Source organism: Bidens hawaiensis, unplaced genomic scaffold (assembly GCF_021521415.1).
Source record: "Bidens hawaiensis isolate Kalapana, Puna unplaced genomic scaffold, B.hawaiensis_p1.1 tig00012327_1, whole genome shotgun sequence".
Classification (NCBI taxonomy): Eukaryota; Viridiplantae; Streptophyta; class Magnoliopsida; order Asterales; family Asteraceae; genus Bidens; species Bidens hawaiensis.
The window spans coordinates 328280-354879 of NW_027492002.1; the positions used below are offsets into that span (position 1 = coordinate 328280).

Below are 26600 nucleotides of genomic sequence, written 5' to 3' on the forward strand. Positions count from 1 at the left end.
ATCTAATACATTTTTAACGCCTAACTAGTACGATTAAATCGATAATTTATACAAAAATAACCAAATTGGTAATAAGAAACCGAATTTACTTGCGCATCAAGGGGGGCCAAGTTGAACTTGAGGCATCAAATAGCTGAGTGTTGGGGAAATTCGTGTAAATCAGTAAACTGGATGTTTCTGAAGTCATGTATTCACTTTCAGATCAAATAATTTGAGTGTATACCAATGATTTGATCGGACAAAATCAAAATACAATTCAAGAATTTTGTACGGATTTTGGATGTTGTGTATTTCGAAAATTGCCAGTAAATTCGAATGTTCGTACAGAAATTGAATATAAAGAAGAAACGGATTTGGAACATAACTGCTAGAGCACTTTTGCACATTTTACACCTTTAGTCCCTCAAGTTAAATTAATGCGGCTTTTGGTCAAAAACCGTATTTCTAACGCATTTTCTATCCTAGCCAGGGGCTGCCGCCCCTTGGACTCCGCTTCTCTCGGGGGCGTTGCCCCCCTTGGGTTCCCCGTTAGTTCCGATGTCATTCATGCAAGCATGCACTCTTGTTTGAATGTCATACACAATCTCTAGTTATATTAAAATATCTAACACTGAGGACGGTTGAAATCCCGTCATATATACAGTCGGAAAAACGCATTATTAATAAGAACTTAGAGTGTGAACTATCAAGTATGGATGTAACTAATTTGATTAATAAGAGGAGGCCCACGAAAAAGTAAGTAGTGTGATTGTTGTTGCAATTTTTACATGATGGCTTTTGACTCTAGCCGGCTAAATGGATAATCAACAAAATCATCCCACTACTTATATCAAACTTATTGACTTATTTAAATAGTTTTGTATATGTTTTATATAAACTTATATCAAATTGAGACCAATTATTCTTGTATATGGAATTATGGATTTCATTGTATTTGTATAGACGAAAGTTGACTCCATGAGAAGCACGTTGGGAGTCAAAAAGTTGTGAAAGAGACAAAAAAAACTTAGTTATAAAATCTTTAATATTTATTTTATGTTAGAACATTTAAATATCACTAGTAGCTTCAAAGTTGGTATACATACACTAATTTTAAGTGTATATAATATAGGTGTTCATATTAAAGACGGAAACGCATAGGTCGAATAATAAACAGAAGTAGTAGTTGTTGTTTGATATGGGACAACGGTATAAAGACAAAATGGCAAAACTCGTTCTTTATGTTTTTATGGTTTTTCAATGGTTATCATTTGAAAAACTTAATGATAAAAAACATCCTTTATGTTAAAAAATCCATGCATGGTTCGTCCTTTTAACTAACAAGGGTTAGTTTTTTCATGTTAAATCCAGTCATGTGCACCTCATGTGAGGGCAATTTAGTCTTTTTATCCCCTCGAGGGTTATTTGTATAATTGACTTAAAATTTTGGTATTTAAATAAATAATATTTTTCTTTTTTTAACCCTCTTCTTCCCCAAACTTCCTTTTCACAGCACCATCTTTTGTCAACCCGATCACCTCTACCTTACCGCCGCCGTCGCCACCCACCTTTCACTACCACCGCCGCCGCCGCCGACATACACCTCCACCTCATCTCCTTGCATGCTATTCTCTCTCTGCAAATATGAAGCTCGGGTTTTTTATATTTTTTTTTCTTCCAACTCTCGGCATAGTATTTTTATAGTAACCTTTTAATAGCATTTCATTTACTATATCTTTTTCAAAATAAAGTATTTATCAGTATCGAAAATGACTTTGTCGGTGCTTAGATCAATAATTTCAGTGAAATATAATTGTGCGCTTCAAAATATTCATAATAAAGTACTTTTTTGTATCGTAAACGGTTTTTGCATGTGTTAGGATCGATAGCTTTGGCGGAATATAATTACTCACTTTGACTACCTGACAATGATAAGGAGTACATATACTTTTTTTTGTATATGTTCTACCAAATAACTTTTTGTTAGATAATTGCTTTAAAATTTTTAATAGTATTTGTATATAAAAGTAAATAAAAGAAAGTGATCGAGTGGAAAGTACACGCTTTGTGTAAAAGGTAATATACATGTTTCTCGTTGCATCGTACAGGTACTAATACAAAACATGCATTTGGTCAACATTAAATAGTTTTCAACTTATAAATTTCTTTTGATAACTTGTTTGTTTATAATCCTCAAAATTAAATAGTTTTGACACTCTTTTTAGGTTAAAAAAATATAAAAATTTGGACAAAAGACTACCCCAAAAATTCTTATATTTTGCATTTATATAAAACTGCTATAAGCTTTATACTATTTATGCAAAAATTCAACTGGTATTACACAACTACATTCATCTCAAAATCTAGCTAGAGATTCGAAAAACGACCCGAGCTGTTAGATCCTTTCCGCCTTCTACGCCTCTTTTGCCTAATTCTCCAGAAATTTATAAGCAGCAAGATCCCTGTAACATTTCAACATTCGTTAACCAAAACCGAACCATTAAGTCATTAACCTTAATAAAACTCCATAACTGCAAAACATTACTAACCTAAAACACCAACAACCGCAGGCACAAGCCAATGACTCGGAAACACAACTGGCACATCCAACTGCAAAAACAAAATCATATATTATTATTGTTTGGAAATTTGGTTTTAAATAAACCCAACTATGCCCTGTTGGCAAATAACAGTCTCAACTTCACACTTGGCTAGTGGCGGTCCCAACTAAAGGTGTATTTTTTTTTCCAACGGTCTGCGACTAACAAATGGTTAACTCTGTTAGTCTGTTGCTTACGTGGCATGCATAGCGGACCGTTGGAAAAAAAAGTACACATTTATTTAAAACCAAATTTCTGAAAAAGATACACATTATTATTGCCACGTAATGCTGCCAGATAGATGTTTATTGACAACTAGGCATGCCACGTAAGCAAAGACCAACGAATGGTTAATTCCGTTAGTCGCAGACTGCTGATAAAAAATACACCTTTAGTTTGGACCGCCACCAACCAAGAGTGAAGTTAGGATTATTTAAAACTAATATTCCGTATTGTGACTTAATAGTTAATAATAATCGGTTACTTACATCGTCTCTATACAGCAAGCCGAGAAACTTATTGCCAGAAGAAATCTCTTTACTTTTGTCAACAACTTTCGGGCTCTTCGAAATCGAGATATCAGAAGAAGAATTCAAACCCATTCCAAGATCAATCGCTTTATAGCCCGGTAACCGTCGATTCCAACCTCGAACCTGTAATCCGTACCCTTTTGTACCCCAAACATCAAACCGGGAATCACTCCTGCAAATCAATTCCTTTCCAAGAACCGCGGAATACATTGAGAAATTCAAGTCGGTTCTCCGTGAAGGCAGTTGATCATCATCTTGATGTAACGGTGTTTTTAGTTTGACCGAGTTTGAAAACAGTATCGGATCTTTGACTTTTTTGCCGGTGAAATCGAGTATCTTTCTTAAAAGCCAGTAACAGTTTGTAACCATATGACTACTGTCCAAACAGTTGGAATCACCGTATACTGCAATTCGACTCCCGCCAACTTCCACTAACCCAAGAATCGGTGAGTCAGCGTTGTCTTTACCGCCAAGGAAACTATGTGTGGCCGCACTTTCCGAGCTGTCATAAAACGGGAAACTATGCACGTACCCCCCACTCGGGAATTTAACAATATTAGTCCCAGAAGCGTATTTAATCAACTCGTCGTTTAAATTAAAGTCACCGTTTAAAATCCGATCACCGAAAGCGATACCGAACGGTGCCAAAAGATCATTCAACGCGGGAATATTAGCACCACCCGTAACCGGGGTCCACCAACTCCGCGTATTATCATCAAAAAACCTCATTTTAACCATCGTATCGACGTTATACCAATCTCCAAAAACAACCAAGCTAAGCCCCGTATTTACAACATCGTCCCTTAACTTTTGAATCTCTTCTTCAAAATACTCGTCTTCAAGATCCACCAACATTAACGTCCCGTAATGACGAGCGTCAAAACAAGTTAACGGTGACCCGAGCGTTTCGATATAATATCCCGCGTCTCGTAACATGTTAAATATGATATGGAAATTAGTATGCAAGTGATCCCCATGCCAATCAAGAATATCGTTTCGAACATCTAACGAGTCACGTGGGATATAACCGGGTGGGTATTTGATACTATGAAACTGGTCCCACAAAACCCTAACCGATCGTGGTGGGGTCGGGATAACTTTTAACTTTAGACGTAACACACACGTACTATGTCGAAACGAGGTTTCACCTAATCCCGGTGGACTGTAAACTTTAACGGTTACGTTACCTTCAATTTCACCCGAAAATTGAGCACCTTCTTCTTTGATTTGCATGTGAAGTGCAAGATAACCGGTCCAAGGCCAAATAATATCAGAGTAAAATGAATACTCAAAAGATTACTTTCTTCATTTGACGGATGCCAAACGGGTTGACTTTCAATGTAACCGATTACACCCATACCATTTAATATCGTTGTGTTAAACAAAACAGGCATCGCGTCAGCATAAAGTGGCTGTTGGCAAAACGGCCACGCGTACGGGCAATCCGTGTAGTCCAAAACACTCGGGAAGATGCTGGCACGTGGCGTGTAGGTTTTTAGTATTTCATATGATTCCAACAGATCGACCCGACCAGCACCTTGTTCATACATATTCGGGCCCGAAAGCTTTGCAGCCCCTTCAACTAGGGCCTGTTTCATGCTTGCGGGATTCAGAAGCTGTTTTCGTTCATTTTCAGGGATCACACTCACAAGTAGACACACTACACCAGCAACCACGGGACTCGCAACGCTCGTTCCCGATAACGTTTTACAACCCGTACTTATTTTGGATCCCATTATTTCCCGCCCAGATGCAACAATGTCCGGTTTCACACGTCCGTAACTGTCAAAAACAAAATTTTTAATCATAAAATGTTGTCAGTATGACAGTATCAATGAATCATTTAGTCAATAATTATTTAAAATTTTAACTACCCGTGAGGAATCTCCCATGTGCTCATGCCACGTGAAGAAAATGAAGCGATGTGATCGTTGTAATCTATACCACCGACACCGATGACATCACTTTGATCCCCGGGATTATTCAGTGTACCGTAAAGCGGGCCATCGTTTCCAATTGCAGACACCATTATGATATTGCTTGCCGTCAATTCCAAAACCTGGTACGGTAACTGGTTAATACGATTACAGGTCAAAATTCAAAATGGGCCAACGGGTCAACTAAAGTGTTACCTTTTCTACAAATGGAAGATCCAAGTAATCAGGACCGCCAATGCTCAAGTTTAACACATCCATATTGCTTGCGATTGCATAATTAAATGCATCTAAAAACCACGATGTGTATGAGACCTGCATTAAGCTGAATAAAAACTTATTCTTTAAACAATTAAAAGCCTAATTTTTACACATTAAGGCTAATAACTAGTGAATATGCATTACCTGTGCGTCTGTAAACACACGGAAAGCATAAATCTCAGTGTCGGGTGCAAATCCGAGACATTCTGCATCTTCACCAGCAATCACTCCAGCAACAAACGTACCGTGACCAAGATTATCATTTAAAGTATCTTCATTCGTCCAATTAGTGCGTTCCTGATATCGTAAAAACACTAATATCAGATTCTTACTATATAAATCTTGCAAATTCAACCAATTTATGAAGATAATAAAACCTTAATGTTGCGAAAATGTGGATGATCCGAACGAATTCCAGTATCGAATATAGCCATCTTAACTTTTGCCCCTGTGTAACCTTTGGACCAAAGTGAATCTGCCCCAAATAATGACGTAACTTGTGATTTCTGCAGGGATATTATACATGACACGTATTAGAACTTCATATAACTAATTAGTATTATTAGGGCTGTAAACCAACCTAACATTCAACGAACTGTTCAGCGGGAACTAAGGAAGTTCATTTACGTTCGTTTGTCATGAACAAACCTGAACAAGGAATTCCGTTCAATAATACGTTTGTTTACGCCATTATGTTTGTTAATGTTTGTTCATTAAAAGTTTTTAATATCTTTTAACAACTTCTCTAATCATACAATTTAGGCAAAATTATTAACTATAAAAACAAAACTATACACGAGTACTACGTGATTAACTTATAGGTAAATTAACATATGAATACGAATGTTAAAAATAGTCCAACCGAAGTTCCAATACACTCGTTCGGTCCGGTTCGTTTACACCCCTAAACCAAACTGTTGACACTAACTATTATCAGTTAGCTAAAGAATATATAACATTCATTCGGTCCGGTTCGTATACAGCCCTAAACCGAACTGTTGACACTAACTATTCTCGGTTAGCTAAATAAAATAACACACTCGTTCGGTCTAGTTCGTTTACACCCCTAAACTGAACCGTTGACACTAACTAGTCTCGGTTATCTAAATGAAATAACACACTCGTTTGGTCTAGTTCGTTTACACCCCTAAACCGAACCGTTGACACTAACTATTCTCGGTTAGCTAAATGAAATAACACACTCGTTCAGTCCAGTATGTTTACACCCCTAAACCGAACCGTTGACACTGACTATTCTCGGTTAGCTAAATGAAATAACACACTTGTCCGTTACGATTCGTTTACAGTCCTAAGTAACATCAATTACAACATTATCAATTATCAAACAATCAATCAAAAACCTACATGTGATAACAGCTCTCTTCTCCAATCAACAGTCAAATTCCCATCCTCGGCTTCACCGAACGACATCGAAGTAAATATCTTCCCGGGCCGTCGTTTCTTCCCATCTGAAAACGCCCCAATTCTTTTACCATCATTTCCCATCAACAAATCCCTCAACCGAATACTCGAATCCACCGTGACATCCTTCACCATCTCCAACCTCTCAAACTCTCCGATCACATAACCCACCGCCACGTCATCAATCGCCACCAATCCGAAATCCGTCGGGTACCCAGATGCAGGGTTGTTCCGGTGAACCCATTTCCAGTTAGAACAGTTGTTGGTGTTTTGTAAAAGGTATTGCTTGTGGGTGTTTGATGGCTTGTATTGGGTGAATCTGACGATGTAATTGGTTTGAGGTGAAGGTGGTTTTAGGGTTTGGTTGTTGTTGGGTTTGGTGAGGTGGAAGATGATGATTGAGGTTATGAGAATGATGAGAGAGATGCTGAAGATTGAGATCTTCGCCGTCGTCGTCATGTCGCCGGAGTTTGGTTCAAGTCGTCGGAACGATCCGTCATCGGCGACACTGATAAATTGATTGATCTCTTGGGAGTTCAGAATAGAAATGAGTACACAAGTATAATGTAAAGGCTTTGGCCTTTTGGTGAGAGGTCCAGGTTCGATTCCTGGCATTGGTGGTATAATGTAAATAGTAGGAGGAAAGATTGTATGTTCAAAAAAAAAAAAGTACACAAGTACAATTTATTAACATTGCGTATACCCGTACACGACAAAACACAAACACAAAATATATACACCGGTATACGACACTGAAGGTTATCGTGTACATGTATCACGAACACGAACCTGTTACTACCTGATATACGCGATAAACCACGATAAGAGCTCTTTACAAACATATATTTGATAACATGTTTAGTGAAACAAATGTTGGAGAGCGAATGTTCGTTAGTGGTGACGGTTGAGAAACAGACACTGAGAATGTTTTAAGAATATAGGGTTTAGAATAACTTATAATTATATATATATATATATATATATATTTAGTTATCAAAATTTAACCATGTACTTAACATATTCACAATAGGTAAATAGGTATTTTATCTATTTAGATATGAAAATTAATAGGTAAATTCGTGTCTACTTTTTTAGTACACGAAACATGTTAAGGCTTTACATGTTACCTGTTAAAGTCGTGTAGGTACGTGTCGTGTATTCGTGTCTCATGTATAAATTCTTAGCCCTAGTAACACCACAGTTAAAACAAAAACTAAAAACAATAAACAATAATAATTAATATAATGATAGATTGATAGGTTTGATATTTCGTAAATCATAATACATTCAATGATGATGCGTTTAAGGATTTGTTTCATATATTAAATATAGATAATCTCTACATATTACAAGCATGTACAAAATATTAAGCATACCCGTATTGTGCTGGTGCACGTATCTGATTATACTCGTACCGAAAATCAATAAAAACGTGTATCGATACCCATACCGAACATGTTAAATTGATAATTGAGGAGGGCAACACCTCAACCGCTCCTGCTGATGCAGGGCCCGTACCTCGCGGGAATCAAAATACAATTTCTGATTTGACGGATGGGCCAGCCAGCAGCTTTCTATCTGAGTAGTCACTACGGCCTACCCTATTGTTGAGTCTTTGGAAGTGGTTTCACTCCTTTATAGATCGGGACTCGCTCGGGGACTGAGATAATCCCTCTAGAGAAATGAGGCATACTAGTAATAAGGCCTCCCATATAGGGGGGGGGGGGGGACCGAAAAGCTAAGCTTTGCGGAGCGGACCAATCTTCGTGTCCAATCTGAACCAAGCTCAAAGCTAAAAAAAGAATAAGGAAACACACTCTTTGTCGGAACGAGGAAGAACTGTTGACGCAAAATCCGCTTTTCCGCTCTTTCCCTCTCTTCCTTGCGACAAGATTCGGAAACTAAGTCAGAGATATGATATCTCATTGCTAGTGTTCTTAGATAGTAGGGACCTGCTTGTGCCAATGGCAAAAAACCAGATCGTTGCCCGAACTACCCCTCTCAATGCCTGCTTCTTACTACCATTTCTATTGAGTAGTCAACGGTGGATACATATACGAGCGCGATACGGGTATTCAGAACAAAATGCTCATCTTTAATCGTAAGACATGTTTGTTGATTTTAGTTTTTATATTTTATTTTGTTGGTGTTATATAAAAATAGTTATCGGAAATTATGATGTAAATTTTGTATGATTTTTAGGCATGTAAACGAACTGTTTGTAAGATGTTACGCGAAAGTTCTTCTATCTTCATTTATTTAAACAATGAACGAATACGAACAATTTTTTAATACCATTTAGTTGAGAGAAACAATTATGAAGTAAGAACACACGCCATTTAGGCATCTTTGTAGATATACAACTAATAAAGCTTACACATGTTATATTGGTAAGTTTGATCATGGCCACAAGAACACGTTTGTTTGTGGTTCAACACTTACATGCATGTGATGCTTTAAATAATAGTAATAACAAACTTTAATGTCTATCTATGTTTTATATATTGTTTTTTAAATAAATATGATTAATGGAGACATCAATGAAGTTTGATTGGTTGGCTCATGGGTGATCATTAAAGTGTATATCTCCAAATTGTCTTAAGTTCGAATCTCGGCATGCACATTTCATTTTGAATTTAATGGAAAAATTGGTTTTACCGGTTCACCCGCTAGGTCAACCGGTCGGGCCAGTCCGGGCCAACCATTCACCCGCAAAACCGGCCTAAATACACTGACCTGACCCGACCCGGTATAGGGACCGGGTCCCGATCGGACCGGTCTAACCGGCCGAGCCGGGGCGGGTTTTAAAAGACTGATCACCATCCACCACCCACTTTCACAGTTCGTACACCACCACCACCAATTGTTTCAGAAGTCTGCATACGTTAAAAATAAACAGTTTTCTTCTTACAGACAGATTTACAAACATTTTACATTTAAAAAAACAAACAACAGATTACTTTTACAACATTATATACTCGGTTTTTCCTCCTATTTGACATTTATACCCTCCGCCCCACCCCCACTAATAATACTTCCCGCTCTCATAATTTCAAATCCCCAAAAACAAAACTTTCAAATAACCAATTTGTATTGTCTTCAACCCTCAAAAACCTGAATCTGAATCCCAATAACCTCAATTACAACTTCATTTCCGATCAGTTCATCTACCAGATCCAATCTTCTTCCATCAATTACACTCTAATTACTTCAGCCGGCCATTTTGTATCTATCTCACTATTAATATCCGAAAACCCTAGCCGTATTATAATCCAACGGTCAAGATGAACAGATCAGGAATGCATAGATCTGGTTCTAACGCTGGATATTACAACCACCGTCAACAACAGGATGAATTTATTGAATCTAATTTCAATAATAATAATAATAATAAGTGGCTGCAGTCAGCTGGTCTTCATCATTTGTATTCTTCAAACCCTAATTTTCCTCCACTTCAGGTACTTAGTTACTTGATTGATTGCTTAATATTTATTTTTATGTTTATATAAATTTTATTTGCCTTAACTAGAGCTGTAAAACTCGGTAGTCTGCGGTGGGGTCGGAATATGGATTTAATTGGATTGTAGTTATTAAAGTTATTTAAACTTATTAATCAGATTGGATTAGTAAGTATAATTTTTCAGATAGTTTGATGAGTTTGACCAATTTCGACATATGTTGACCTGAATTTGATCGATTTGGGCCGGATTTGGCGAGAACTTAGACCGATGACTAATTATGAGGTCTGATTACCCGAATTTGAATTGGTAGGAGTGTAAACGAGTCGAGCTGAGCCTGAGATCAACTCATTTTGAGTTATGAGAGTTCGACGTTGGATTGTTTTAAGATCTTTTTATAATGTTCGTGTTCGGCTTGCGAGTCCTTTTTTCAAGCTCGAGCTCGGATCATCTGTTATTTGTATACTTTATTAATTATTGTTAAAAAATTTAAGAAAAACTTAAAACAAGCCTAAGCTTTGCTCAAGCTCAGTTGTGCAATTTGAAATTAATACATAGAAGTTCAAAAGAGTTAAAACTTAATAATAAGCAAGGTTCGTTAAGGCTTGAGCTCGATAACGCTTAGCTCATTTGAGCTTTTTATAGATCCTAACTTGAGTAGCTTGCGAGCGGCTCGACTCATTTGCACCCCTACGAATTGGTCACTTACAGATTTTTGATTAACCAATGGCTTATACTGATTTTTACAATACTGGTCTTAATAGAGAATCAACTGTGCTAGGTTAACTTTTTGACTGATAACTGATTTGAGTGCAGGAATATGGGTTTCATGGCAATAGTGATGTTGATGGATCAAGACCGAACAGAAATTCACAGAGGAATGCAACAGGGAGTGCAGATGCATCGTCTCCTTCCGCTTTTTCACGTTCATCAAGCTTTGCAAAATATGGTAATGTGGAGCAAGTATCTCCCAATGAGTTCAGCCCTGGTTTACTTGATCTTCATTCCTTCGATACCGAGCTGTTAACAGAGGTTAGTTATTTAGTTAGTTACTTAACTATAGATCTGTAGTTAGTTAGTTACTTACAATAATGTCTTTTACATGCAGGTGCATAGTGAAAACAACTTGAATTTGCTAAATCAACCTTCGTATGGCGAGGGTTTTGATGGTGCAGATGCTTATTCGTTAGCCAACAAATTTGCTAATATGTCATGTGGTCCAGTTGAGAACAATGTTGTTAAGGGCTCATTGGCAGACAAAGAGAAAGCTAGTAATGTTGCTAAGATTAAAGTTGTGGTATGTTTTCACAATACTCGTTTCCCAATTGCTTTTTGTATATTATTCTTTGTGCTTTTGCTTGAATGTGTTAAATGCAGGTGCGCAAGAGACCGCTTAACAAAAAGGAGCTTGCAAGAAATGAGCAAGATATTATCAGCATTGACTCTAATACTGGTTCACTTACTGTTTATGAATCTAAAGTCAAGGTGGATTTGACTGAATATGTAGAGAAGCACGGATTTGTTTTTGATGCTGTGATGAATGAAGATGTTACAAATGATGAAGTGTGTATATCAGATCGTGTCATCATTAACATGTTGCTCTTTTATAGTATATTTTAGCTGATAATTAACTTTGTGTTGTAGATATATTCACAAACTGTGGAGCCCATAATTCCAATTATCTTTCAAAAAACAAAAGCAACCTGCTTTGCTTATGGGCAAACAGGTATCACTCTGTCCTTTCATGTGATGATTGTTATTACTTATTACCTAAAAATATTTTATAAAATTTGCTGACGTCATGTTGTTATTTTTTTTAAGGTAGCGGGAAGACGTATACAATGCAACCACTTCCCCTCAGAGCTTCTCAAGATATTTTCAGACTTATGCATTATAACTACCGAAACCAAGGTTTTCAGTTATATGTCAGCTTCTTTGAAATTTATGGAGGGAAGGTTTTCGATCTCCTTAATGACAGAAAGTGAGTTTTCACTTTTTAGTTAGTTCTTGATATTTTCTTTGCATACTTATCAAGTGTTATTATTTTTCAGGAAACTTTGCATGAGAGAGGATGGAAAACAACAGGTTTGCATAGTCGGTTTACAGGAGTATAACGTATCAGATGTGGGAATAATCAAGGAAATAATTGAAAAGGGTAATGCTACAAGGAGCACGGGTACAACTGGTGCAAATGAAGAATCTTCTAGATCACACGCGATTCTTCAACTTGCTGTCAAGAAATTGGTTGGTGGAAATGCATCCAAACCGCCCCGTTTGGTTGGGAAGTTATCTTTTATTGATCTTGCTGGAAGTGAACGCGGAGCAGATACTACTGATAATGATAAACAGACAAGGTCAGCTGTTTTTGAAATCTTTTTAACTGAACTCTAAACAATTATGTACACACAAATGTGTTAATAAGTTAATAAATCTTGATTGTTAATATTGCAGGATGGAAGGTGCTGAAATTAATAAAAGCTTACTTGCATTAAAGGAATGCATCAGAGCTCTTGATAATGACCAGGGTCATATTCCATTTAGAGGAAGTAAATTAACTGAGGTTTTGAGAGATTCGTTTGTTGGTAACTCACGTACGGTTATGATATCATGCATTTCACCGACCGCTGGATCTTGTGAACATACACTCAACACACTGAGATATGCTGACAGGTGAGCTGTGACCTGAACCACTTTAACCTTTTTATATGAATTTAGAGACATTGAATATGATATATGATTGGCTAAATTTTACATATTAGGGTTAAGAGTTTATCAAAGGGAAGCAGTTCTAGAAAGGACCTGTCATCTTCAATGTCAAACCTTAGAAACTCAATTGCATTGCCTGTATCTTCATCAGCATTAACGCGCTCTGAAGATGTTAAATTTGAAAAACAACCGTATGAAACTAATAGATTTGGATGGCCTAAACAAACAGATAGGGGCCCAGTTGGAAGATCAATGGTTTACACACCTCCAACTGAAAATTACAGAAGTGATTATGGAGGTACAGATGAAGAAATTATGGAAGATGATTTTGACTATTCCATGGAAGTCAACGAACCAAAAAACATTCCAAAGTTTGAGAAGCCAGTCACTCAAATGAAACCTATTGTTGAGGACAATGATGATCTCACTGCACTTCTAGAGGTATTTTTATTTATTTATTTTGGTATGGTTACTAGTAGGCCTTTAAGCGAACGAACATGAACAATTTGTATTGCTCATTTAGTTAAACGAGCTGACGTTAACACATTTCTCGTTCATTGAATTGTTCATGAACCGTTTGTTAGAAGGTTCGCTTATGTTAAACAATAAGCGAACGAACATGAACAATTTGTATTGCTCAATTAGTTAATCGAGTGGACATTAACGCATTTCTCGTTCGTTCATTTATGTTCGAGAATGTTCATTCGATTACGTGCAATTATGTTTGTTAGTTTGCGTTTGTTTACATATACTCGTCTAATTTTTTTAGCCTCGTTACAATTTAGTCTAGTTACAATAATTTTTTCGGCCCAAAATATGTATGTCTTAATAAATTTAAATTGGTGTTTGCACGAATATGCACAATAATTATTTAGGCCCAAAATATGTATTTTTATAATAAATTTTAATTGGTGTTTGCTCAACTATATTCATTCACAAATGGACATAAGTGAACACAAACAAGAAAACGCTGCTTGTTTTATTTTTTTGTGTTTGGTTAAAGTTAAACGAGCGAACACGAACATGCACTGCTCGTATTTGTTTGGTTCGTTTTGTCTATTAGTTACTAATAATATAGTATTTAACTTATTAATATCTATGGGACCACTTTGTATTTACTTTAGGAAGAGGACAATCTTGTACATGCTCACAGGATACAAGTGGAGGAGACTATGGATATTGTTAAAGAGGTACTTAACTCATCTAATCTTATTTTGACTTCTACAAGTCAAACGGGTTAAGCCGAAAGTTGCTAATTTGTTTGACCTGTTACAACTACAGGAAATGTGCCTGCTGCTAGAAGTAGATCAACCAGGAAACCAACTCGACAATTACATTGAAAAACTGAACTTACTTCTCTCCCAAAAAGCATCCGTGATTCAGAAACTACAGACACAATTACATAATTTCCAAAACCATTTGGAAGAATACAATGTTCTATCGTCTGCCAAATAAGGTGAGTGTTTGGTTCCAATCTCGTTGTGTTTTATGTATTCCGTTACATTTGATTTGGATTTCGCGTGTGAATTATGTAAGCTTTGTGTAACTTGTGGCGAGTTATAGAAAAATCAAAATCCGGTTTTGATTGTGAGTTTGTGAGTCAAATATCTTGTTTGTTTTGATTTATGACTATAACATTATAACATGTTCCAGATAACCCTTAAAATGATTACCACATTAAACAAATGAAATTTTGATTTCATTTCTAGAAAAAGTACATGATAAGATTTGAAGTATAAAGTCAAAATTTTCACATTTGGTTTAGGCTGAGGGGTGTGGGGGGCGCGAGAGGGGGCGCGAGTGGGGGCGCCAGCCAATAATATTGTGACGTGTGGCAGAGAGAGAAACTTGATAAGATGGGTGTTGGTTGTGGTGCTCGCGCCCCGGGACATGGTGTGGAGGGGCGCGAGCGGTTTTTTTTTTATTTTTTTATAAATGTATTAAAAAAACGTATTATTAAAAAAACTCATAAATTATTTAAAAAAACACACATTAATTAAAAAAACACATTAATATCTAAAAAAAAAATTAAAGTACTAAAAAAAAACATTATTCTTATTCTTCGGCTTGGTCTTCTTCGATCAACCTCTTCCGGATACGTTCCTTTTGTTTTTCCATCAGCATTTGGTCGACCGGATTTAGGTTACTGAAGTCTCTTGTAAGGAAGTCCAAATCTCTCATTCTTTTTTTTTCCTTTTTGTCATTAGAGACCACCTCCATGGTTTTGTTGAATTTATTGAGGGATTCAACAAGATCGTTGATGTTTACGGCTTCCCCCTCAGCCGGTTTTTTGCCCCTGGCGTCCCTTCCCAATGGCCGCCTCCTCGGCGGTGAAGACGTTTCCTCCCCCGCAACGTTTAGGTCGAATCCAACCCGGCAATCCGACCCGGCGGAAGTGCTATACGCTCCAGACGAACTAGTTTTAGTCCATTTCGGCCCTACTTCCGCATCAAGGTCCGGCGCCACCAGCTCAACCCACTTAGAACACCTTCTCAACCTCTCCCACACCTTTACACCGTCCCACGTCTTCACCGTCCCATACCTCCGCAGGCACTCCTGCTTCCACTCTTCGACAGTGAAATTATAAACCGCCAAATCGTCACTGCCACTTGGTCTCATACGACCGGCGTTCCTGTTGAACAGATTAGTAAACAAGCCGACAAATTTTCTGATTTCGGTCCACCGACCCGAAATCATATCGGCGTTCCGCTCTGTACTCCCAACGAGCGAATAGAACGTCTCCCTAACCTTTGTCCAAAAGACCTTGCTCTTTTGGTAGTCCGCTGCAAAATGCATAAATAAATTTGTAAGTCATTTAACTTTTTTATTTAACTTTTTTATTAAAAATCATTTTTAAAAACGTTAAAACAATTACCGCAACGCCGATCCTCAGAAATGACTATCCAAGCCCGACACAGGGCTTCCTTCTCATCCGATGACCACGGAGTGGTTTTCCGTTTCGTCCTTCCAGTCGAAGCCGAACCCGACCCGTCCGTTGCAACTTGTTTTTTCCGGTGGACGCGTCTTCTTTGTCCCGCAGCTTCACCTTCTGGTTCTTGTGTCTCCGGAACTACAAAGTTAGGAGACGGTTGTATGTTGGATGGTTGAAAGCCGGATGATTGTTGCGACCCCGAATAAAACATCGCTTGGAAGATGGGGTGATTTTGGGTTTTGGGTGTGGTATGTGATATTGGTATGTGATATTGGTGTTGGTTTGGGTTTGATATAGGTTTTATAGAGAAAAAAAATTGTATGTTATATTGTTGTTGGTTTGTGTTTGATATAGGTTTTATAGAGAAAGTAAATTTATTTTTTTAATAAAAAACGAGCCCAACGGCTCTATTTACGCATTCCCAGGCCATTTACGCGTTATCCCAGCCGCTAGCCCATCCGCGCCTGCCTGGATTTCCGCGCTCGCGCCCCTCTCGCGCCCCTCTCGCGCCTCGGTGGTGTGGTGCTCGCGCCCCGGGGCGCGAGCGGATGGGCTCACGCGCCCTTTCTCGCGCTCCACGCCCCTCAGCCTTACATTAATGTGTGCTTTTTTGTTTTTATTCTTTTCTAAATTATGATTGGTTGCTAAACCTAAGCTATCAACTCTATTTGATGTTAACATGGTTTTTGCCTGCATCCAAGGTAACTAGACATGAACATTAATTTATGATGTTGATAGGTGTCAAAAGTCTTGTTGTGACATCATTTATTTGTAATATAGGCTTATTTGATAAATTATTGTTATCGTTAAAAAATAATTTTATAGTTTACGTTCTCTTTTAAAATAACTGTATAAGAGTTTCGTAACAGATTATGTTATGTTTAAATTAGAGTTAGGATGAACAGATGAATGTTTTTAAGGTTAGATGTGGAATGAAACTTTTTCGAATTTAAGATTTTGTTGTACTTATCATGGAGGAGAACCTAGAGGGGTCAATCAAGTAAAGAAAAACAAATGTGCTTATGCTCTTTTCAAAGACAAATGGATGTCCACATGATGCACAAAACAACTTTAATGTGTCCACAAGATCTACAAAATGGAAATGTGGTCTCTAAGTTGACTTTTAGACATAATTAGAAGATGTGACACTTGCTATTGCTAAATAACTTTTGGCATAGATATATAAATAGTACATACGACACTTGTTAGAATCTTAATCGTTTGAGATCAAGATTTCTATCAACCATTTAAGATTGAAGTGACTCAAGACTTGAGTTCTTTACCTAGTTGTGAGGCTAAATCTCTTGTTGATTTTGTTACACGGGCTCGATTTAAAATTTTGCATTATTTGTTAACTACATGTCAGATTTTATAAAACAAAACTATTTTGATTGTTGTAGACTTGTAGCATTAGAATCATGTTTGACATGGGACCTAGTGTCTTATAATTTAGATTAAGTTGCATTTATGGACGTTATGTTTGGGTTAAATTGCGGGATTCATCATTGGGTCATGATTTTTTTAGATTTAGCCCCTCTGATCATCGTGGCTTTGATTCGTTGGTTTCACGACTTTAAGTTAATTAATTATTTTTTTCGAACATTTTGAACCTGAAAAAGTCTCTTTTTTGTTTAATTTATTTTTAAAGTTTATTTGTTTATAGTTTCTTTAAACTTTAATATAAAGAGGTAGTCACCTTCTTTAAGGAATATTTTAGTTATTCTTTTCTCCTTTGTGCAAATAATGGCTGTCTTTGATTAAATAAACATATTCTCTTCTTTTGGAATATAAAATGAATAATAAATTGCCAATTAAAAATTACGAAAAAGATTATAGCCATGCAATTTTAAGAGTCTTGTTGGCTGTTTTTGATTGGTCCATTTGTTACTTAAAAGAATCAAATTTTGTAGTAATCTATCAAGCTTACAATGACAGTATGAATAAATAAATACTAAATTAAGTAGTGCTAGAAATATAGTATTACAAATCAAAGATATAATTTATAACTAATAAGGCTGAGGGGTGTGGAGCGTGAGAAAGGGCGCAAGAGGACAGCCGCTCGCGCCCCGGGGCGCGAGCACCACACCACCGAGGCGCGAGAGGGGCGCGAGAGGGGCGCGAGCGCGGAAAAAGAGGCAGGCGCCAGGGGTGTAGCGCTCGTGAACGGCTTGGGAATGCGTAAATAGAGCCGTTGGGCTCTTTGTTTATTAAAAAAAAAAAATTCCGGCAGCCTGTAAAAAATTCCGGTAGCCGAATTTTTTTGTTTATTAAAAAAAAAAAAGAAATTGGATTCATTGGGTAATGGGTTTTGACCGGATTCGTTTTTGAAGACCCAGTTGTCGCGTTGGTAGCGTTCGATTGAGTGTTTCTCGGTGAAGGGAGAGTGTGAAGATGATGTGAAATTGATGGAATTTGGGGTTTTTGAAATGGGTAACTGGATATGGAGATGGGTGGAGTTTAGATGTGAGAGCCATTGGGTTGAATTGATTTGAGAAGAAAGAAGACACATTGATGATTTACGAGTTTTTATAATAATTCGTTTTTTTAATACATTTATAAAAAAATAAAAAAAAAAACCGCTCGCGCCCCCTCTCGCGCCCCTCCACACCATGTCCCGGGGCGCGAGCACCACTACCAACACCCATCTTATCAAGTTTCTCTCTCTGCCACACGTCACAATATTATTGGCTGGCGCCCCCACTCGCGCCCCCTCTCGCGCCCCCCACACCCCTCAGCCTAACAGGCTATGTCTAATGTACTTTGAGTTATAAAACTATGTTAATCATATGTCAATGTATTGTTTGTCACGTGACACACTATATAAAAATAGGGATTAAGACTCCGGATTCTCACATTGAATCAATGAAAATAACCAAAAAGACGTTATATATCAGTATTCATATAAGCAAGGGGTTACGTAGAGATGGGTTTGGATCAGATACAAATGAAATTAACGTGCTAAATGTGAGAATCAAGTAGAGTAATTATTATACAAGTAAAGTAATTATGTAATTACATCATAGAGTAATTACGTCTATGATGTAATTACATAATTACTCTACTTGTATAATAATGACTCTACTTGATTCTCACATTTAGCACGTTTACTTGTATATATAATTACTCTACTTGATTCTTACGTTTAGCACGTTAGTTTCATTTGTACGTTAACTTTCCCCATGTAGAGATAGCCAAAACCTTTTTGTGTTATTCACAATTTATCTTGCTTTGTAAATTCGAACGTTTGGATATACATATTTATAAGTTATAAATGTTATTTTGTTTAGGAAATTCGGTTTATAATAAAATCAATACATATAAAGAAAATAGATATGACGAAACTATTAGGTCGATTCACACATGGTCCCCCCCCCCCCCCCCCAAAAAAAAAAACATTAGTTACCTTTTTTTTTTCTGAAAATTGTCGGGTGAAAGTCGTCGGTTTGGGGTGGGGTTAAGGAGATGACGACGACATAGGTAGGACTCTATGTTATGATACTATGTGGATGGGAGTGTTTCAATGGTGATTGTAGGTTATGGGCGGTGTCAAATGGTTGTCTCAACATAGATGGTGACCATGGTTGTCCTAGAATTTTCAGTAATAATATTTTTTGTTAATTTGAAAAATAATAATATCAAATCAATAAAATAAATACCACATGTGTATTGAACAAGGCTGAAAATTCAATGATTTTCTATATAAAAAGGATTCTGTCATTATAATTCTGTGTAATGCGTTGAAATGAATCTATCATGAATTACTTGTCATCTTATTATATGTTTTTCTATACAGAAATCTATAAACAAAAAAAATGTAAAAACTATTTTACAATATGTATTTCTGTTTTTTTTTTTAAGTTTCTGGGTATATTGATATTTGTTGTATTCATCATTTACTATTTTTATTTTTAGTAAATATATTTCTCTATAAGATATAAACACTTTTCTGTTAATTGATTTTATTTAAACTATTTAAATACACATTTTTTTATATTTAATAAACGCCATTAAAAAAATAATCTATTAAATAAACAACCAATCAGTTAATAAAACTGTTTCTTAAATACAACTAACAATAAATAATTGATTGGCCAATCAACTCCTACCACATCTCCATCATTTGTCTTTCTTCTTGATTTTTATTAAACAGCCAACTAATAGAGCCGACTATCTGGAGTAACCCAATAACAAACGTAGACCTCATACTCATACACTCACGATCGCAGGCAGCTCCGGGTAATTCAAGTCCATCATCTTCTATGTCAGGAAAAACCTGTCACCTGAAAACCCACTACAATAAAACCCGAATTAAATCAAATTCAAACTTGATACTTGATGTCTCCAAATCTTATATCACAAGAGCTTGGGAAACTCCTAAAAGTTCAAAAAACTTATGCCTACGTGTTCATTAATTTAAACATGAAAGTGTACAAATATCTTTAATATTGCACACCAAATCTAATAAGTCTTATTTTCTTTTTGTTTTGGTTAGGAATAGGTTGGTACCATACGTGAAAACCAAGAAAATAAATAACAATTTTATTAAAATGATTGTACTTACATTCCAAGTAAAATAAACAAGCTTCTAGCTTGGTGGCATGTTTAAAATAATACCATAAGAAAATATGTTGTGGTAGACCCGTGGTAGAATTAGTGGTCGTGTGAGTTAGACGCTCTAATCAAAATATAATGATTATTTTTAATAAAATTGTTTCGTTTTAAGCGATAGGAATTTTTTGAGTTTTTTTGGAGATTAATAAAAATCGAAATCGAAAATAACAAATAGATTTCAAAAATTTTAAAAACCGACTTTAAGAATTTTGGTATGGTTTAACGCACGACCGAACGGCACAAAGTGGCTGAGAATTCTACTCTTATAACATATAATAATAAATACTTAGGTTATTTATAGAGATGAGCTCGGTATTATATCGATACCAATCCAATATTTCCAGATCCCGTTTTTTTTAAAGTTGATACCGGTACTGAAAACTGCTCCAGTCATCTCCGGCACCGCAGACAAAAGTTCGATAAATATCGACACCGTAACGATCCCGAAACATCAACTAGGTACCGAACAATACCTATTTCGGTCTCATTTTGTGGCACAATGATACGAGGCTTAGGTTCTCCGTTTTCCACTATAGACCAAAATCTCTGACGCCACCGTGACCCTGGTTAAGAAAACTAGTCATCGTTAAGGTGTATCGGTTTTAATTAACGAATTGGCTCATGACGGTCCGAACTTTTAAAGTATTTGTTCCCAACGGTCCACAACTAACAGAATCCTAACGCCGTTAATTGCAGGTCGCCGGAAAAACATTTTTGGAAAAACTTAACATTTTCGTCTCAAACATCTTCGTAACTTTGTATCGGACCTTTAGAAACTTTTTTGTAGTAAAAACCCCAAATTTTTAAGTCGCTGGAATTTTAGAACCATCGTCGAAATCGGTTGATGGTGCTCAAGTGGTGGTGGCGGTGTTCAGGTGGTGTTTTCCGGAAAAAAAATGTGACTTTTCCGGCAAAAACGTTTTTCCGGTGACCTGCAACTAACGCCGTTAGAATTTTTTTAGTCGCGGACCATTGAAAACAAATACGTTAAAAGTTAGGACCATCAGCAACCAATTCATTAGTTGGGTCCGATGGCGACTAAAAGAAAATAGTTAAGATTAATAAAAAGTACTAATATATTTCGTAATAAAAAATATAAAGTAAGGAAGAAAATATCTGAATACACACTCTCGTTTTGGCGCGTGTTTTACCCGTCAAAATATCTAAAACTTGTCCCCACTGCCGGTGACCATCATAATTCTTCTTGTTCTTGTTGCTCATCATCTTCTGCATCTTCATATATATATATATATATATATATAGACACTCAAACAAACAATCAACATTAATCTCATGGACTCGAACGATATAATCGCACCGTTCATCCTCAAGACTTACCACATGGTCAACGACCCCTCTCTAGACGGGTTCATCCGTTGGGGCCTTGCCAATAACACGTTCATCGTAGTCGACCCGCTTGAGTTCTCGCAACGCCTCTTGCCTGCTAACTTCAAACACAACAACTTCTCCAGCTTCGTTCGACAATTAAACACTTACGTAAGTGTTTATTGGTGGTTACATTTTGTTACTATTTCGTAACAAACTTTAACCCAATGTTTTAAAATCCGGTATATATCGGTTTAACTGGATTTCAGGTAAGTGGCCGGTTCAATTAATTACTAAATGATTAGTTAATTAATTGAACCGTCGATATTTGTTGTAATACTGGTTTAAACCGGAGAACCGAAACCAAAACTTTTGACGGGTAAACATTTTGGGTTACTTTTTATTTTTTTACTGTAATTTTATATTTTAAGTAATCATAAACTTGATGTATTTAACATTATTTTAATTTATAAACCTATATTGTAGACTTTTATTTAAATGATTTTTTTGGAAATAATTTGATGTACTTTTATCTTATTTTTTAAGGTGAAGTTGTATCTTTATGGAATTACAGTGTTAACTATTTTAGCTGTTTTTTTAAAAAATTGGATTCGAAAGCCTTCTGTTTGAATTTCGGTTTGTGATTAAATCAGGGTTTCAAAAAAGTGGATACGGATCGTTGGGAGTTTGCGAACGAGTGGTTTTTAAAAGGACAAACACACTTACTAAAGAACATAGGACGGAAAAAACATAATAATAGTAACAGTAATAGTTATAGTACTACTGCTACTGCTACTACTGCTGCTGAGAATGATAATAATATTATTAGATATGAGGATGAAATGATGACAATTGAGATAGCCAAGCTAAAGCAAGAGCAAAAGGCTTTAGAACAAGAGTTACTTGGTATGAACAAGAGGCTCGAGGCGACCGAGCGGCGGCCCGAGCAAATGATGGCCTTATTGCAAAAAGTAGCGGATGATCCTGAGATCTTGCCACGTATGATGCTTGAAAAGGATCAACGGTTGAAGCGTTTGGTCGATAATAAGCGGCAACGGGTCGTGAACACGCCAACGAATGAAGGGACGTCGTCGATGTCGTGGCGGTGGACAGGGGCGGTTGATGTAGATAACGAAGTAGAAGGAAATTTTGGTGGGTTTGATGTAGATAATTTTGTCGGGTTTTCGCCGGAGCCGGAGAATAGAACGCCGGCCGGTTACCCGTTTACACTATTTGGTAGTGGTTTTTAGGTGGTGGATACAGTTAAATTAGTTATGGTTTGAACTTTGAAGTTGTGTTTTGTTTTTGTTTTGTTTTGTAATTTCCAAATAGTTTTGAAATGAAATCATACATTTATATTTATTTTCTTAAATGTTTTAAATTGCTAGATGAGTTTGGGTTAAACACAAACCGGGGTTTTTTTCTGGAACCTGAATAAGCAAAGAATTGGTTTCGGATTTGATCAATAAAGTCAATTACCAGTTCCTGGTTTTGGTCGGGTCGGGTCGGGTCATGTCTAGATTTTGACCGAGTAGAAGTAGAGCCAGTTGCGGTGGGTCCGGTTTGGTTTGGGTGGTTTCCCTGATGAGCTGAAACATAGTTTGTACATGCGATCGGGTACACCATGTATTATGCCAAAGTTTAGTTTGAATTTTTTATTAACCGAGAGGCTTACATTTTACATGTTTAGTTAAATAGGTCGCGGGTCCGCAATTATTTGTATTGGGTTTGTTTTTGTGTGAAAATTTGTTAATTGAAATGCTAAGGGTAGAGTATTACAAGTGTTTATATGATTGATTGATAGTTTAGTTCACTTTCAAGGGACAAAATTATAATTCTAGATACTTTTTGTATATAATCAGATGTAATTCTTTGCTTAAGAGTGACTTCATATTAGTCAAATTCATAATCATTTTAAGAAAATAGTTCTTTTTCTAATTTATTTTCAAGAAACTATTTGGGGCTAATATATAGGAACAAGGCTTTTGGCCTAACAAAATTGTTGAATTCCTCTCACCAAGTGATGAGAGTTCAAACCTCATTGTAGACATTTAAGCGAGGGGGGGGGGGGGTAGAGTATAATCTTTCATAGACTTATCCGATGACCCGATCCAATTTAAAACCAGCCTTTTTAGCTTAACCATTTGTAGCCCCGATCTACTTTTGCCCTCAACAATACAAAATTCACAATTCCGCTGCTGGTTAAAAGAGAAAAAGAGTATCAATGGGTATCGAGTACTAAAGTTTAAGAACACATGTAGAAAAAACATTTGTGTGATTGGGTGTAATGCTAGATAATACCAAAAACTTCAATATTACATTCTATAACTAAATATATCTATCACATAAACATAAGTATTGCACATAAAATAGTACAACATTAATTTTGAGGAGTTTGCATGTATCAAGAAAAGGAAAAGCCACATACAGAACTGGGACCTCTTTTACTCCGTTCCCAAAATAACATTTCTAGATTTCAATAAATAAAAACTATATTATATTTCACAAATGTTTCTTATATTTTATTACAATCTATATACTTTGTTCTTTAAGTGAACATATTACATAATCTCATAAATACTTGACAATTAACACATATATTTTGTAAAATCATATTTCTAAAAAAATGTATTCTAATTTGTAACTTCTAGATTTTATATGGTCTAAAAAAATGTGTTTACAAAATATATTCATGATTGATTGTGTTTTATATCATATCCTTCTTAGCATAATGATATTGTGGTTACTGAGGACACATTGAATTTAATCTTGAAAAAATGTTCAGAAAGGAAAATGTCATTTTGTGGTGCAACCATGGAGGAATCCGTGGTTCGACTGTTAGAGCAACACTTGTTTTATTTAGACATACAATTGACAGATGATCCACGGTCGAATCCTAGAACCACCTGAGCTTGAAAAAGCTGGATTCAAAATAATGAATTGGAGTTAAACTTCTGGCATAAAGTTTTTATTAAACACCGTATTAACAATTTCTGGCATAAAACTTTTATTCCAATTACCAACATTCATGCAAGTTCGGTGCGATTTGATTTTATAGTTTGGTTCAGTTATGTTCGGTTTTCGATAATACATAACCGAAACATAATTTTATGTTTTCAAAAGAAGTGAAAACAAAAGTTTGATTATTTTGGATTAATATTTAGAAACAAATAAAGGTCCATGTGGGTTTTCTTTATTTATTGCCAACCAATCAGAATGTAGAAATTAGACAAATCATTGGGTGCCGGTCACAGCGCGTGACAGACTTGAACAGCATCTATGGGTGCACGTGACAGCGAGTGTGAGTTTCACAAAACGACAAATACTCCAATCAATACCAACCTTTTTCTTTATCGAGTTGTCGACCAATGAATAAAAGTCTGGCTACCCGATTAACCGAACGACGTAACGTACATCCATACACCCGTGATTAGAGCTATCACTTTTACCTGAAACACGATCTGAAAAAACCTGTATCCGAACCCGAACTAACCTGACCCAAAAAACTCAACCCGGGAAAAGACTAATCAGACCCCAACCGAAGTAAATTCAGGTTGGTTCTTGGGTCTAATTTATGGGTTTCGAGTAAATCCAAAAAAACCCGAATAAACTTTTAGTTTTAAAGCCAAATATATTTTGAAACTCATCCACTAAATTATCAGAATCTGACCCTACTCGATTGTTGCCAGTCCATCTATTATAATGGATCAAACATTTATTGTTAATTTATGTTGTCCGTTTATAACTAATAGCAGTCGTAATCAAACAACCAAATCATGACTGATTGAAGACGCTTATGGTTGAAGTTTGTTTTATTCTTCTTTTGAATTATTTTATAAAGTTATGTTAGTTTATTATTTGATTATTTACGTTATGAGCAAAGAAAAACATGTTTTGGTTTTAACATTGTAACTTTTTAATATTTTTTTTCAAGGATACTCGAAACCCGATTAGCCCAACCCGAAAAGGTCCGAACCTGAATGACCCAAACTCGAAAAACCCGTGAGAGATTTGGGTTGGATTTCGGGTCAAGATTTAAAACTTTGAAACCCGAATAACCCGACACGTAAAAACCAAAACCGAAAAACAATCCCGAAGAATACCCCCTACCCGTGATTATAGTTAGTGCTAGATAACTAAAACCCACCATCTCCAGTCTCCTGTTATGGAGAAAGCGACCTCTTGAAGGCCTATTGCTGTAAAATCCGATTGTAAATTGAATCCGAACTTAAGACTTCAATCATAACAGCTTTGCATGTTAAACTATTAGGTGATACTTCAATCATTAAATATAAGATTACTAGCTTTTGAACCCGTGTATTACACGGGATTTGTCAAATAATAAAAATAAAAAGATCCATTATCTAAAAGAAATGAACAGAATTATAGGTACAAAAAATGAGAAAATATATAGTATAAACAATAAGAAGTCTAAACTTACAAATTCAAAAATTTGATTTCTTTATATACAAAATTTGCAAAAATAATATTGACCAATTACCCGTGAATAACTATGATAAATGAAATGAGAGATAGAGAATTAGAAGAGAAATTATAACACATTTCTCAAAACTGTTTTGTCCCATGACCCATAGTCTCATGGATATGTAGGATAAATAAGATAAAAAATTAGAGAATTGGAAATGAAATTATAATCCATTTGCCAAAATTATTTTGGCCCATGACCAATGGATAGCTAAGATGAATGAGATGATAAATTAGAGAATTAAAAAGGAAATTATAACCCATTTGTCAATATGTTTTTGCTTCATAACCCATGGATAGCTAGGATGAATGAGAAGAAAGATTAGGCCTAGAATGAATGTGGGATTGCCACATCA

General features: G+C 36.1%; 2 protein-coding genes and 1 pseudogene across 3 annotated transcripts; 2 read left to right on the top strand and 1 right to left on the bottom strand.

Moving 5' to 3' along the window:
- Positions 1 to 2123: 2123 nt before the first annotated feature.
- Positions 2124 to 7245, bottom strand: LOC143540724 (subtilisin-like protease SBT6.1; annotated as a pseudogene). The gene is made up of 8 exons (XR_013136636.1): positions 6670 to 7245; positions 5682 to 5810; positions 5449 to 5601; positions 5242 to 5358; positions 4984 to 5168; positions 3068 to 4891; positions 2529 to 2589; positions 2124 to 2441 (listed from the first exon to the last, which is right to left on the bottom strand). The product of XR_013136636.1 is annotated as a subtilisin-like protease SBT6.1 (transcript).
- Positions 7246 to 9970: 2725 nt separating this feature from the next.
- Positions 9971 to 14570, top strand: LOC143540725 (kinesin-like protein KIN-13B). The gene is made up of 11 exons (XM_077033708.1): positions 9971 to 10184; positions 11001 to 11216; positions 11293 to 11481; positions 11562 to 11747; positions 11829 to 11910; positions 12006 to 12165; positions 12236 to 12538; positions 12636 to 12854; positions 12944 to 13331; positions 14015 to 14080; positions 14172 to 14570. Exons 1-11 carry the CDS (start codon positions 10011 to 10013, stop codon positions 14343 to 14345), a joined length of 2157 nt encoding a protein of 718 aa, XP_076889823.1. The 5' UTR covers positions 9971 to 10010; the 3' UTR covers positions 14346 to 14570.
- Positions 14571 to 21723: 7153 nt separating this feature from the next.
- On the top strand, positions 21724 to 23142 carry LOC143540701 (heat stress transcription factor C-1-like). The gene is made up of 2 exons (XM_077033687.1): positions 21724 to 21930; positions 22413 to 23142. The coding sequence occupies exons 1-2, from the start codon at positions 21727 to 21729 to the stop codon at positions 23007 to 23009; spliced, it is 801 nt and encodes a 266-aa protein (XP_076889802.1). The 5' UTR covers positions 21724 to 21726; the 3' UTR covers positions 23010 to 23142.
- Positions 23143 to 26600: the final 3458 nt, after the last annotated feature.

Bases quoted from the DNA above. Each gene is read 5' to 3' on its own strand.
- LOC143540701 (XM_077033687.1), top strand. From the start codon at position 21,727: ATGGACTCGAACGATATAATCGCACCGTTCATCCTCAAGACTTACCAC. The intron at 21,931-22,412 runs GTAAGTGTTTAT...TGATTAAATCAG, and splicing joins TTCGACAATTAAACACTTAC to GGTTTCAAAAAAGTGGATAC.
- LOC143540725 (XM_077033708.1), top strand. From the start codon at position 10,011: ATGAACAGATCAGGAATGCATAGATCTGGTTCTAACGCTGGATATTAC. The intron at 11,911-12,005 runs GTATCACTCTGT...ATTTTTTTTAAG, and splicing joins CTTTGCTTATGGGCAAACAG to GTAGCGGGAAGACGTATACA. The intron at 12,166-12,235 runs GTGAGTTTTCAC...ATTATTTTTCAG, and splicing joins GATCTCCTTAATGACAGAAA to GAAACTTTGCATGAGAGAGG.